Source organism: Lottia gigantea, assembly GCF_000327385.1.
Source record: "Lottia gigantea unplaced genomic scaffold LOTGIsca_16, whole genome shotgun sequence".
NCBI lineage: Eukaryota > Metazoa > Mollusca > Gastropoda > Lottiidae > Lottia > Lottia gigantea.
The window spans coordinates 574,417-590,955 of record NW_008707965.1 but is presented as its reverse complement, the minus strand read 5'-3'; the positions used below and the strand labels follow the sequence as shown (position 1 = coordinate 590,955).

Below are 16,539 nucleotides of genomic sequence, written 5' to 3'. Positions count from 1 at the left end.
ACTAAAAATCGTCAATCACTACATATTTTACAAGAATTTTCCGTTAATTATCATTGATCATAAAAAAACATGATAAAGATCAGGAGAGACTGGATGATTAGAAACAAAAGCTTGTGAATGAGATTTGTCTTTCATCTAAATAACTCAATCAATGAGTGGGAATTGATCGATTAATCTGGTCTATCATAAACTATGGTGAGGGTAACATGCCAGATTGCCCAGACATGATATACTTTAATATTAAGCATGTATTCTAGCCTTGTCACTGCTCATACAGCACAATTCTGTTTCTGTTTTTTGATCTCTTCCATGAATCAAGACAAAGGCTTTTTGTGAGATGGGCAACCATACAACCCTTGCTTAACTTAAATTTTATTTAGATAATGTGCCAGCTTGTAGTTTGAAAATATTTTTATATGTACCATTTGCAATGCTGTTCATTAGTTGCCCAAACTGATGCTGTTTTTTTTCCAAATCTTTATTAGTATATCAAATGTTTATAAACATTCAACAAGGGATGTCACATTGACAAAACCAAACCAAATCACAAAGGAGCTTCTAGATGCCCTACCTTATTTATGGTTGAAAGCTGAGTAACAAATAAGCTTTTGACATTTGAAAGCCTTAATAACAACAAGAGAAGGCATCGTGGCAAATCCACCTGCCCTAATAAAGTAGACCAGGCAGGCATCTGGTAATATGACTATCTGGTAGAGTTTTATGAGTATTTTTGATGGAGATTGTGTTGAATATCTTGATACTATAACAACTATACTCTAATCAAATTGTCTTTACCAGGGACTGATGGTTTATACTATATCTTCATTACTAATAGACTGATTGATGAATGGTTGAATGAATGAATGTTTGAATGAGTGAATGAATTGAATATGGGATGGAGTAGAATGTATGAATAATTGAAACCAATAGATGTGCAACTAAAAGCAAACAATTGAATGAAGTTTGGAATAAATGAAGAAATAGATGAATAAATAAACCAAGTACTAATGATCCGAACCGCAAAACTAAACATTTTGGCAAAACATTGGTAAGAACTAAAGAACTTTTCACATCAAGAAAACATATATAAAAAGGAAAACAAGACGAGAAAGAATGAAGAACATGGTGTTGATCAGGATTAATGAATGAATGAATGGCAAAATTAATGAAATGAACAAAATAAAGATGAATGAATGACTAAATCAGTGAAATGAAGAAATGAAATGAATGAATGAATAAACACAGATCCAGGATGGAGAACTGAAATTACTTTTTATGTTAAATGATAAATGAATTCTGCCTCTGAATTCCATTGAATGAAGCTCATGATACAAATTGTATAGCAGAAACACAGCAAAGAATTAAAAATGAATAAGATCGATGAATGAATGAATAAAATAGAATGAAACACTAAAATAGTTCTTTATCTTCCAATAAAGTGAAGGACTGTTTCTGTGGTATATTTTTACTATGAGGGAAGAGGAAATAATATATGAATTAAAGAAACTTATCAAGATTAAAAATTTTAAAAAACAATTCAATTCAAAACATCTTCAAAAGTAATTAAATATTTCAAATTTCTATCAGTAATCTTTCGAGACTAAAATTTATCTATCAAAATACACCAGTGCCGATATTTATCAGTTTTTAACCAAATAGTATAACTAATTACTAAACTAGAAATATCACAGCAGAAACTACCTTATCTCAAAACATCCCAAAATTAGACGTAGATATCAGCTATACTGGGGTTTGATTGGTCTAGAGATTTGACGGAATCAAGAGCATGTGATTTCAGATATTCCAGATTATTTTTATCAAGTTTTTAATGAAGTTAATAAGTAGGATTAAGTCTGGATTTTGAGGTTAGAAAAAACTTTCTGAATGATAAAAGATGGTCAAATTGTGTTTATTTCAAGGTGAATGAGGTATAACTAAACACATAATACAAGATTTTAATAAACTGGCTCCATTATACATAATATTCAATGAATTTTCTTTCAGATACTTCATGAACTTACATTGACTCGAGTTAGTTTGAAAGTACTGTTTTCAGGATGGAAACCAAAACTTTGTCAGTTATTACATTGAAAAGAACTGCTCTATAAATTTGCCTCATAGAAAATAAAGCAGGACATAATGGCCATGTATGTTTAATCACAAACAAGTCCAAAAAAATTGGAAAAATCAATGAGATAGACAAGAAATAAGTTTGATAGTTATATTTGATTCTTCAAAATAGAGACAACACCAGGACTTTATTTCTAGTCACATCCTGTTTTCCAGAATCATCAGGATCATTTAAGAGCTCCAGCTGGACAAGACTGGTAATATACTAAAATCAACAATGCTAGTATAATACAAACATGACCTGATATTTGATCTATATAATATCTGAGTTCCCAGACCTACTGAGACCACCATATTAGAAAAATAAACATCAGCTAGAAAATTATGGTTCTTTATTTCACAACCATGGACTCCCAGGTGGAATAGTACATTGAAAACTCAAGTACTAATGATCTGAACCACAAAACAAAACCCGAAATCCAAAATAACAGTTTGGTGATACAGATAATTGGTAGCAGCTAGAACAGGTCAGTTACTTTACCAATACAGTGAAGAGGAATGAAAACAACTAAGATTGGGTTGACCCCAATCAAGGTTCAATTAAAATTTGTATTAGCAATATATGACAAAAAATTTTAGTTATGGCTAATTAAGTTAAATTTTGATTAGCATTTCTTAAAAATTCTGTAGAAATTTAAAATGTTCTAGAAGTAAACCTTCAAATATACAATTAGATTTGATACGCAGATTGTCATGATAAATTTTAATTTTGGTTAATCATAGGAAATAATGGAACGCAAAAGGAATCAAACTGCAATGCTCTACCACTTAAAAGATAGTTAGTCAAGTTAGTGATGACAGCATTAGAACAGAACTGTTTTAAGATGTTCCTAGCAGTATACTTCATAGTGGTTAATTCAAAAAACTAAAAAATGGAAGGAATAAAGAATTGTCTTACATATTTTATAATTTATAATTTTCCTAAGTATACAATGTTATCACTTCTTTTGTGTCTGCAGTAAAAATCCGAAGGTTAAATTTTTTTTTAGAAAACATCAGTGCTAATAGTAAGCTTTAGTTTATTATATTCCAGGTTGTGAATATTGAAAATGTTTCCTAACATTTCTTTAATTATCAATTCCTAGTGCTACAGAAAATATTGCTAAATGTGTGCAAGCAGTTAGATATAGTTAAAAAATAGTTCCTACCTCAGTACTCTTTAGTTATCCAAGGTTATATAATATATAGGAAACAGTCCCGAGTTTAAAACCGATCAATTTATCAGATATTAATATATCCCAGTTACCTTCAACACGAAAACTTTCTATTCTTACTTCCTAGTCAGTTACCACCTAACTTCTACCACATTTCACTCTTTTTCCTTACCAACTCTCTTATTCTTTATACCAGTCAATAGGCCAAGATATTTATCTGCCATTTACCAGGAAGTAGTCAGACATTTTGAGGAAAAAGGAAATATGAATCTGAGAATATTCTTGAAATATTCATTTAAAACTTATGAGAAATACTATTGCTATAACTAATTTGCTTTTTTTGAAATAATGTGTTTATTAATACTTTTTGTATATAGTAATTATTAAGGAATATTTTAGAAAGTCAAAAGAAAACAATCATAAAATACTCTACAGTGAATCTTGAGGGTACTTGTCCTTATCCTACTCTTGTGACATGTCTTTTATGATTTTTGAGAAATGCTGGCTTGAAATAGCTCACATGTAATAGTAAAATTTTGGACATACCACTCTGGTCAATGAATTTTTATTATTTGAAAGGGGCATACACCAATCAACATGGGTAAATACAAATGATCAAGTTTTAAAAACAAGTGGTTGATGATAGTGAGCTTTATCAGACCAGAAATCAAATATTTTCAACATGGTGGCCTTCACATCTGGTCTTCAGATGGTACCAGTTTTTTCAGGAACTAAGCCGTCTCTATGAGACATGATCAACCAGACATTTCCAGTACATCAACTCATGAATATGAAGACTTGACGATCATGGCTATGATCGGAATTAGGTCAATAATTGCCACTATTGTTTTAACTTGTAGAGGTGTTCAGACTGAAGGGAAATAATCCCCACTCTCACCTTCCGCTAGCCTTTTTTATCCATACACATCAATGAAGGGTAAATCATTAACACATGCTCTCTGACATTAGCCACTGATCTCCAGTCTTTTATAACCTTCAGATATTGTTAAGAAACGACACCCAGTGTCTGAAAAATTGTCACCAAAAGTCTGTGAGACAATAGGTTAAAAAGTTAACTAAACACTCATTGTTTTTATCAAAAAGTTTTTAGTTTTTTAAGCTGAATATACTTGTGAAGCAAGTAAAACTGTATCATAGTCTGAACAAATAATCTTAGGTGGTCATTTTGATGGATACCAGATTTCATAGTTCATGCCAGGCCAGTGTTTCTCATATACTTGTGCTGCCTATCATACTGAACTAAAAGTGTCAAAAATTCTGTCTTCACCAGGAATTACTAACCATGATGTTAAACAAAATAACATATTTCAGCTGACTTGTTTTTTTTTAGCATCTGTACCTCAGCTTGGGTTGAATCCCTGACACAAATGTGCAACTAAATACAATTCAAATGCTTTTCAGCTTCATTTTGGTTTCTAAAAAGAATGGCTTAAGAACGGCGCAGACAAATGATACATTCTTGTGTCAAATTACAACCTTTTCATACATACTTTAATTTCAAGCTAAAATTCACGTAAAATTTTCATGCATGGTTAACCTAATCCAATTTTACATTTATTATAGGACACATATTCATATATTATCTCTTATTAAATTTTAAATATTTCAAGTGGTGAATATCAAAAAATGTCATTGCTTTAATGGATGTCAACATTTTTTGACTATATAAGGGGTGTCAACAATAATATGAAACTGAACATTTAAGACTGGGTGGTGGCTTGAAAAGAAAATTGAAAGATTTTTAGAATTTTGACTTTTAATATGTTGGAGTTTAGGCCATAAATTTAACCAAACCCACTCAAAGAGTTTATCATTCAAGATTGAGATATTGTTCCACTATGATAGTTTAGCCTACTGTGATGATAGTCACAAATGTGGTTTATAATTTAGAATACATTGTTTCACCTTGAGACTTGGTTTATCAGATTGGCGTATCTACAGAGCTAACAGTATTTTTGGAGGGAAATATTTTCATCTTCATAATTCTTTCATTTAATTTTACCTGATCACAAGATAAATAGCAAAAAACATAGTGATCATCTATCAGGGCCATAAGTAGGTTTTTTTTTGTATGAGGCAAAAATCCATTCTTCTTTGAAATCAGTTATGTGCGCAACACTTTCTGTTGACTTCAAACGATAATCACCATTGTGTTACACATCAAATAAGTGATATCCCATCTGTAACTTTTATTTTTTAAACATTTTTTTTTTGCCATTTCAGCATGAGGCTCTTGCGTCATTTGCCTTCATGTGGATATAGACGAGATTTGAATCATCAGCACACCTTCAGAGAATACAATACTGTCAATACAATTAAAAGTTGAACTGCATCAATATAATAGACAATAGTAAGACAGGTGTGTTTACAAATAAAGTGAAATACACCCTATAGATTAAACTTGTAACATAGACAAATAGCTGTAATAGTGTACTGCAATAACAAGGTACAGCACTGTCAATATAACAAACTCGGGTTGGACAAGGCTGATATTCAGCTACCTACTTGAAAGAGATATATAATCTATACACTCAATTTCTGTTCCTAATTGGAGAAGGCAACACTATGCAGTGAGTAATCAGCAAAAGTTTGCTTAGGACAGTGAAATTCTGTTGGTACTATCTTGGCCTGGAGTGAACTCTGGATCTAAAGGTTAACAAGCAACAATACTGTCATAATCAGTTTTTACAATGTTATACCATAATTTGCTACACTGTAGAATACAAATTAAACCAATAAGGCCAGGTCTAACTGCTCTTTTTGGCATATATGCAAAGTGCAATTACAGGCCTTGAAAAAAATACAGTAATCAGTCTTTCCAGATCTTGTTTAACACAAATTAAATAGGACAAAGTTAGAGAGTACTTCTTTTATTATCAGGAAATGTCACTTTCAAATATATGTCTATATTATTAAGAGTATTGAAGCGTATTATTGTCAATCTCAACTGCGACAAAAGAGCTTTTATATACCTGTTTCTTACAGCATGTCAAAACTGAGTATATTCATAATAACTCTGAACACTAAATGAATTATATTAGTATGCGATATATATAACAGTGAGTCATATATACCTAGAGAATAACTTGTATGTCAGTCATACTTGCTGAATATTGAGGTCGTCTATATATAGTAACAGTTGGTCAAATGACACATTAATACTGTAACAAGATTAAATTAGACCACACCCTATTCTCTAGTTATACATGTATATCGTCTCTATACTTAAAACTTGACATTATTTTGCTACCTATTTGGAGCAAATGAAATAATAGTTTTGATAAGAATAAATATATATGACAGTTTCTTCTTGAGAAATGTCCAAAATGGAAGCAGGATCAACTGAATTGAAATGGTTCGTGAAGTCCTTCTTTTCCACTGCAGTACGGGCTTGACCCAAGTCCCACCATGCAGTATGCAATGTGGGAAATCGAGTAAAGACACCATTAATAGCCAACTAATCTTAACTTTCCTACAGTCAAGGTATCTTTAAGATGAACAGTCCGTGGCACATAACACGAACAATCAAAAAATTCTTGTCTTATGGTTTAATTTCATGTCTCATGTTATCAAAATGTTATGGAATTTCATTTGAAAATTGATTCAACATAGATCTAAGATGAAAGCAGATGAGGAATCAGAGAATAAATTTGGCAAAGTATCTATCAACTTAAACTAAATACTGCTAATTTAATTAGAATATAGATCTGTTGTTCAGATGAGTGTTAATAACACTAGGAGTTATATAACTACTGCATACAAATTTGTAAAAATTCAGATCATGGATAAAGTTATGATATGCAAAGAAATTTACTGCATGTTACAAAAAGATGTTTATAAAATGATGGACATACTTTCAATGCAGAATGAGTAATTTTTTGTATTTGAACTAGTTATAGTCGAATACAAATTTGAAATGAATAGTGTCCATTGAAAATGCAAAATGTGTCAAATTGAAGATGCAAAACGTCTCACAATGGAGATATAAATGTGTACATATTCTTAATGTAAAATATGCACAGTCATGTTTTCAATGTAAATGTATACATGTTTTCAAAGTAAACTGTGTACATGTTTTCAATGTAAACTGTTTTCTGTTTTTAATGTAAACTGTGTACATGTTTGCAGTGTAAACTGTGTACTTACTTTCAATGTAAACTGTGTATATATTTTCAATGTAAACTGTAAACATGTTTTAAATCCTGTTTTAAAGTAAAGAATTTACAATAAAGGAGTTTGGTAATATTGGAAATGTAAAATGTTTTCACTTAAATTGTAAAGTGTGTACATGCTTTAAATGTAGAGTTTGAATATTGAAAAAAAAAGTGTGGAAATTATTTCAAATGTAAAGTGTATACATGTTTTATATGCAAAATGTTTACACTTAAATTGAAAAGTGAGTATACATATGAAATGTAGAGCTAGTACATAATGGAAAGTGAAGTGTTTTCATTATTCAAAATGTAAAATGTTATTAACAAAAATATTTTGACTTACATTTGATAAGTTTAACAACATCTATATGGTTTCTATTGGTTACCAAAGTACCGTTCACCTGTAATAATATAATAGTAGAATATAAGACATCAGTACTCAGGCACTGTATTATAACATAGGTAGGTATTTGTTGGGATGCAAATACTCGATAACCCTTAATGGTATTTGAATACAAGTATTGTAGTTGAGTTTATTCCCCACAGAAAATGTGCATCTGATTGGGTTCACAAAGAAGGATAGACTATGTCAAGCAGTGCTGAATGAGGGAAATTTTGCCAGGACACCAGCATTAAATTACTCTCTTTCAATTCACAACCCTCAATAAATCGTTACCTTGCACGGCCTGTATCACACAGGACTTTGATTTGCTGTCATGCATTAGAACAACTTGACACTTTTTGCATGTTAGCACCCTACTTCACTTTTCAACTTAAAATGATTTGGAAGCTCAGATTTTAATCAACAACTAATATCACCAACAACAATTGGAAATCAACTGAGTGAAGATCAAAACATACATATATAACTAATATCTCACTCTCTAAGATAATTTAGCATAAACTCTGCTGACCAAAAGCCTAAAAAACAAATGTCAAGTTGGCAGACAACAAAATGAAGATCCAACTTACCAACTAGGTAGAAATATCTCAGAAACACTTTCATAGGCTACAACTGTTTTTGACAAGTACATTAAGTCTAAGACTTGCTATTCTTAATTCACTTCCCGGTAATAAACATATATTTAACAGTACAAAGACTCTCAATAGAGATTTATATTATATGCATATTGGTATGTAAACCACAAAGAACAATTTATTTATTCAACTTTTAAAGCTGTGCACCAACCATCTATTGTATTATAAATATAGATATTACTTAGAGAACATTCAACAAAGCCCTAGCAGACACAGGTAAAAAAAAAAGTAGAGGCATGTTCTTGCAGATAAATAACTATCTTTAATCCTTTGATAAGGAGACACTTGCGTACTTGATGATACTTCTCTATTGAGGAGTCCACTTCTACACTACCTTTACTCCTAATTTTGCCATTCTTTGGACGATATTTATGATTGACGGAATTGTCTTGCTTGTACAGATTTTAATTCCAAAACTATGGGCCACAATAAATATGATAATAGAGGCAGCTTTTTACAATATATAGTTACAAGATTTCAAAATACCAAAATCTAACTTCATATGTCTGATTAGAAATTTATGTAGCATATCAACCTTATCAAATACCGAATTCCAGTACCACAATATCTTATCTTTTAGACTAAATAGTGGTTGGTATTGGATGTCTTGATAACCTTGTCTATATGTACTAATTATCCTGATTAGATAGGGTCATCCAGTACAGACCTTCTTAAATTTAACATAGTTCAATCAACGTTATGTTTGCTCAAACCACACGATGCAATTAATAGAATAGTATAATCCACATACACTGACATCAATATTAAAGATCTTTTCCCATGTATAAAATAACACCAACAAAATTTGCAACAAAGAATTCTCAACTTCAGATCATGCACCCCGTTCTACAAAGTGCAGAATACTTACCACAAAATTGATTGTAAATTTTTTGTGGAATGGAGCCCTAGACTGTCAGCTGGATGATTTCAATCAATACCTCTATAAAATTGATTGTAAGTTTTTTGTGGAATGGAGCCCTAGACTGTCAGCTGGATGATTTCAATCAATACCTCTATAAAATTGATTGTAAGTTTTTTGTGGAATGGAGCCCTAGACTGTCAGCTGGATGATTTCAATCAATACCTCTATAAAATTGATTGTAAATTTTTTGTGGAATGGAGCCCTAGACTGTCAGCTGGATGATTTCAATCAATACCTCTATAAAATTGATTGTAAGTTTTTTGTGGAATGGAGCCCTAGACTGTCAGCTGGATGATTTCAATCAATACCTCTATAAAATTGATTGTAAGTTTTTTGTGGAATGGAGCCCTAGACTGTCAGCTGGATGATTTCAATCAATACCTCTATAAAATTGATTGTAAGTTTTTTGTGGAATGGAGCCCTAGACTGTCAGCTGGATGATTTCAATCAATACCTCTATAAAATTGATTGTAAGTTTTTTGTGGAATGGAGCCCTAGACTGTCAGCTAGATGATTTCAATCAATACCTCTGATTGGTAAGATCATCAATCCAGAATAGAATCTGATATCAGCATGTTCTTGACAATTCATCTGTATATATATTTATATATATATATATATATATATATAATACAGCTCTCAATAAATAAAGAAATTTAGTCCTTTAAATGTTTGGCACTTTTCTGACGAAGAAATACCACAATAACACTTTAATACAAGAACTCTCCAAAAGGATAAACAAAGGTGAGCTGAGTAAGAATGTAAGATAGTCCTATAATTTTATGAGCCAAAAATTAAAATAACTTACAGAATAAATCACAACCAAAAACTCCAAAAATTTTACTGTTAGTTTTTCAATACAATAGTAATCCTTTTAAATTCTTTTTTATGAATTTCACTTAATCCTCCAGTACAGTATGACCTATTTCCTTTCCTCTAAGACTAGAGAGTCATGTATTGAATAATACATTTCTCATAATGACTTCCTTCTTCTCTGGTTAAAGCCTCTACTTCTCAATTTTTTTTTCTCACCAACAATCAAACTGAAGTCAAATCAGAAGTCAGATGATATAAGTCCAATTGCCCACCTTTGCAACATAACTAAAGTTTGTTTTAGAGAGTTTACAAGCAAAGACCCATCACCTGTATAATACATTCAGAATAAGGTGAAGTTTGGTTAGCAAACAATAGTGAACCATTGAGTTTAGGGGTAGATTCCTAGTGGACCACCTTTTGAATATTTATGCTGCAAGAACACGAACAGTCTTGGTCAGCAATTTTCAAGAGTTTGACCGACTGACTGCTGACACACAAGGAGGCAAAAAAAAAATTCCAGTCGTTTCCCACTAAGTCAATTAGCACGTGTGAATCATGCAATTGATAGGAAAATTGATCTGATTTGATGATGACACTCTGTCTACCAGAGGATAAATCAATTGGCAACAAATATCAAACAGAAATAAAACAATCCTGTCAGCAACACAATAATCTTGTTGTGGAACCTCAGGTACATATGACAAACAGTGACAAACACTGTTCAGAAAGGCTCAATGGTCTACCCAGGCAGGTGAAGTGTTATATGAAGTGGACACCTTGAGTTTTGCTTATTATTTTATATTTCCCAAGAACATATCTTAGAAATTTAACCCATACTTCTAAACCTTATAATGTATTAAATATCAGAAACACATATCAACAGTATAAATTGAGCTCTATTCAAATTAAAGTTGAGATGTATGGAACACTTGTATTTTTCTGAATCTTCTTAAGTATCAGCTCCAAGTTCATGGTTTATTAAATCTCGGTCAAAGCCTTAAGATTGAAAATATGTTTGCTAAACATAATTATTCCAGTAGCATATTTGCATCAAGAGCACAAGAAGGGTGATCATCAATAAGTCAGTGCTCTGTGTAGTTACAATCTTACTTTATCATGGTACAGCACTTAATTTGACTCAGCATTAAAAAATTACCCAAAAAAATTGTGACCAAGAAACTTTAAATAAACCAAACTACACCCAATCTGTATTAATCACACATTTAAAACTACAGTCTCATTTTTTCCTTGTTAAATGTAGGTTATGATCTGACTGAGGTCATGTTGTGACAAGTTTTCCTCATGTACCAGATCTCTGCCAGTGAGTAACAGAATCATGATGGCTACAGCAAAACTTATTATCCAGTTTCCTTCCATTAAAACAATCGTGAAATCTGGATGCTCTGGACTTCAGATTTCAGCAAACTAGACACAAACTTACAAATTTAAGTCCATGTTATTCCATGTAATACTTTCAAAGCATATTGATACATGCATGTATCTATAGAACCTTAATTTGGCCAAATTTGGCTCTATTTAGTCATAATCAAATTAAAGATTTGAGACAATTTCTGTGTTAATCTTTGTAAAACCTTAATACATGAGTTATTGCATATTCAAGATATGGAGGCTAATTGGGAAGAGAAGGTCATATATTAGGAGGAGTTTAATGTGATCTTTTCAGCAGTGGTAGAAGTGCCCTTATAATTTGTTGAACCCATTAGATGCTTTCCTCCCAACACATTCCTCATTGCAATCATGAGCTCTTTAACTTTTCAGTAGTCATTCTCCTAAAGATTATGCCTGTCATATTTCATTCTTTAGAAACACCTTTAAATTCATTTTATTACTAATGAGAACATGTGTTCATTTTCTCTCAAAACAAACAAAATATGCTTTATTACACTTTCTCCTCAATTCTACTTATGATATAACACAAACCAGATTACTTGATGAGATAAACAAACAACAAATACAGGTAAACATTCTAAATATAGTAACAAAACAACCAAAATAACCTTAAATACTGTTGAAAATAGAACTGCGTATAGATCACTACGATAAAACTTTTTACATCGTAAATTTTACACTTTATTCAAATTCTGGTAACTTTACTTGGTGTGCCAATATTCTTATCATCAAAATTAAATCTTTCGTATACTGATAGTTTCAAAGAAATAGAGAAATTTTCAGAACGAACAGTAACGATTATCAACAAGTACACAACAAAAAGGCACCATGCTTTTTTTCATCTTTCTTTAAATTCTACTCAAACTTTCCAAAGTAAACATCCCATTGAAAACACCAATCAAGTACTTTAAACAGATCAGACACATTTTTCAGAACTTTACAATTGCAAAGCACAAAACAGGCCTTGGATTTTAAAAGCAATTCAGCATCATCTTAAAAAGAATGAATTATATACTGTAGAACAAGGCTAGAACTAATCAAAAATCATTAAAACATTACGAGATTTACAAACTCTCAAAATATTTAGACTGCTAACTTGTAAAACATCAAAACATACAGAAACTTATACAAACATTAACAATATTTACATTCTCTAGATTGAAGACAAGAAAACAAAATATAAAGAAATCTACAGAGTTTATATTGCTGTGATCAGATAAATCAAAAAGACAAGTTGAATTTCTGAAAAAGTAGCTAACATCAAAACATAGCCAAACTTGTCAAAATATTTTTTTGAAAAAAAAAACAACAAATGTTAGGCTAGCCTGGCCAAGTATGCTTAACCATTCGGAGCACCTGATAGTGATACCACTCTACAACTCTTCCTGAAAGGAATTGTAAAGAAGTTTTCTAGTAAATCAGGGACCCTTAAAGCATCAATTTGCAATCTTCAGTCAGATGACTATGGTTCCTGCAGTTCCTGAAATTTCACTAAAACTAAGAGTTTTATGATGTCACTATCGCAAAGGGTCAACAAACATTTATTAAGTTATTGTAGAATAGCAGGAACAACAGATGTCTGACTGATAATTCGAATGGTGCAAATTGATGCTATCAGTGTCCCTGATGTACATAAAAAGTTTATAAAACCTCTTTAGAATTCAAATACATTGCCCTGATTATAAATGATGCTTTGGTTGAAGGAACACTACAAGGGATTAAGAGAACCACATCATTAAAATAAAGAAACTCACAAAATTTCAAAATATTTACATAACAGTACTGTGAAACATCAAAACCTTTAGAAACTTATAAACTTCCAAAATATTTACTTTGCTGAGTGGTAAAACATTGAAACCAATTTGTAATGCCAAAACAATAACATAAGACTAACACACAAATAATAACCCGTAAAATATCAAAACATACAGAATATCATTAACTTTCAAATACCATACTAAGAAAGCTAAACATCTGAGACCGTATTAACGTGATGATATGACACTTTAAAATCAATTTTTGCTATCAATATTATCTTTCCTCAGGGTTTTCACAGCCAGTGCTTATTGAGTCAGCAGACTGTTTGCTTGCAACATTACAAGACAAAAGTAGGTATCACGCCAACCTGCTTTAATTAGTGCTTTATTGATGGGGCTAAATAAACTAGATTTACTAGATGTACACTTTTCAAACAACCAACAACTAATGCTTTGAGATTCACTTTAATGTTGACCTCCTCTTACACTATAAATCTTAATTCCAGCTGACATATTCTTTCAGAAATTCCTCTGCAATCAAGATTCTTTCCACTAAATACTTTCATTGATGCATTACACCAAATGCATCAACATTAAACTTACTCCAGATAACCACTATCCAATTTAAATCACATAAAATATATGATAGCATCTACAACTGATGTAAATGTCATTACAAACTGTTTTAATTCACTTTTATATTAACTTGCCAACTTGTTTTACAAATCTGAAAATTGTTTCATTCAAACAATCATTTATTATGATTTAGCTTACAAGCTAAGTTTAATTCAGTTAATATTGAAGATAAAGAGAATGATGATAATCTGGTGGTACAAACTCATCGTAATCATCTGAAAGCAATAACTACAACCAACATCACAGAAAAATATTTTGAACAAGTTTACTTTACATTCACCAATTAATTTTTCACCAAGCACCAGAACAATACACTTTTTTTTTATTTAACTTTATAGAAAGTCCTAATATTCCAAAATTTCAAATTCCAGTTATGACTGAGTTATTTTTACAAGTTATATAACAGTATTCAGTTGATACATAACAATATCAAAATTTTATAGTCTCACCAATGATTTTGAACAATATATTTCCACAGAATTCTACCTTGGTACATGTATATCACAAGCTTAATTATCACATATCCCAATAAGATTGTAAGTAATAAGAAAGCTGTAAGCCAGAATCTAAAGTATAATGATATACCAGTATGATGCTAGAATCAGAGTGTAATATAAAAGACTATAAGATTATAAACTGAAGCCAACCAATAAGATGATAGAAAGATACATGGTGAATAGAGTCAGAATAGATTTACCATAAACTACTCATAAAATTGATCACACTGCTACTCTACAGTGAGAATGGAAATGATAGTAAACTACTTTAATGTATAAACCTGATAGAAAGTTGTAGGAGCAGAGCAGAGTAGAGCAGTTGCAGAGTATTTTTTCAGAGAGAAAGCTTTATCCCTTACGCTTATCCTGGGCCCAGTTTCACAAAATATATTAAAATATAAATTTGACGATATTATGAAATTTTACATGGAGAGAAATACCACAATTACTACTAAATGGGTTTTAAGTAAGATTTTTTGTGAATTGGGGCCTTGAATGCTTGCTTATTCTCATACACTTGTAAAGATCGGTTTGAAATGTAATTCAAATTTTACACTATACATTTACTTAAAATATCTTTAAAAAATTGAAACAACCCTGAGGACAGCAAGGTTAGGTTAGAACAATGGCTAAATATTAGGCAAACGGCTTTTTATATTGTAATTTATCAGTAATACCAAAGAGTAGTGGAATAACTCTGTTGATAGCGAGTTGGATTTGTTGTCTACTATGCGATTAGGTGCCGTGGGTTTGAGTTCTCCTCAAGGTAGGAATAATTCTGATGCCTGTGCTAGTGTTTTCTAGAATCAGTCCGGTGTTGGCTCTCACCCACTAATACCAAAGAGCAATCCAACTTGAAAGCCACTAACAACCTGTTAAAGTGTGTATTTTCTTACCATGACTGATTACAACCCACAATAATTCTGTACTTAAAAATCTTCCTCCTTCAATCAGTTAGCTTTGATCACTTGCCAACTTTTATATTTATAACTTCCTAGTAGAAATAATCAAGTTTATACACAGCAAGTCATAACAGAGTTATTTCCCTTACTACAGAATTCTTCAATGAAAATGTGAGAGCATAAGAGAGCACTCTATCAACCATTCAGCAATTCTTGGCAGTTTCCATAAGCTGAATCTGTATATTGCAGAGAGCTAGTTTTACCCTTTCAACAACCAACAAAAATGTCAAGGTGATCACCTTTTAACTATTTCATACTATACAGCATTTATCAAGCATACACAGATGAGAAACACTAGCAGTTGTAGGCCTAATGATAGACATTTTGTTTAAAAAAAAATGCCAAATCTATTTCAAAGTGAACAACACACAAAAATCTTTCTGTCAGTCAGTTTGAAAGGAGGAATCTCTGACACGGAAAGTGCCTACAATATCTTGACTAAGTTGTTATTATAAAAGTAAGCCTTACCTTGAGTATCTTGTCTCCTTCCTGTACTCCACATCTAGCTGCTGCCCCTTCTGCCTTGACAGACTGAACATAAACAGGGTTATCTCCACTGACAGTTAATCCATAGCCTTTATCATCACGCTGGACAATAACACAGCGCTGGATCATCTGATTCTCTGCAATAATAAATACAGGTATATTAGGGTAAATTGTTAGGGGAATAGTTGTAACATTGTATTGGAACAGGCACAGGATGTATAAGATTATAGTTCTGAATTGTATGTATGTTAATAACTAAAACTTTCAAAATTGTTTGTAATGTTTGGGATGGATGTTATACTTCAATTAGAGATGTATGAAAAGGATGAATAATTTATGGACTGGTTAATTGAATATCAAAAAAAGGATTCATCACAATTTTCGGCATTATTGTCTGTCACTAAATTAAAACTGTTTTCATTTATACTGATCACCATGACAGACAAGAAGATAAGTATACCTGTCTTTTCACCATTTCATGCCCTTTTTTAATGACCTGCAAAGAGAAGTTGACTTACCTCCCGGGGCGCTATCAGGGGTTGTCCCCCCTCCATCC

At 31.6% G+C, this 16,539-nt stretch overlaps 1 protein-coding gene across 1 annotated transcript; it reads right to left on the bottom strand.

The window, feature by feature from the left end:
• Positions 1 to 7,779: 7,779 nt before the first annotated feature.
• Positions 7,780 to 16,112, bottom strand: LOTGIDRAFT_112963 (hypothetical protein; the record flags this gene model as incomplete). The annotated part of the gene is made up of 2 exons (XM_009051118.1): positions 7,780 to 7,860; positions 15,966 to 16,112. 2 exons carry the CDS (start codon positions 16,110 to 16,112, stop codon positions 7,780 to 7,782), a joined length of 228 nt encoding a protein of 75 aa, XP_009049366.1.
• Positions 16,113 to 16,539: the final 427 nt, after the last annotated feature.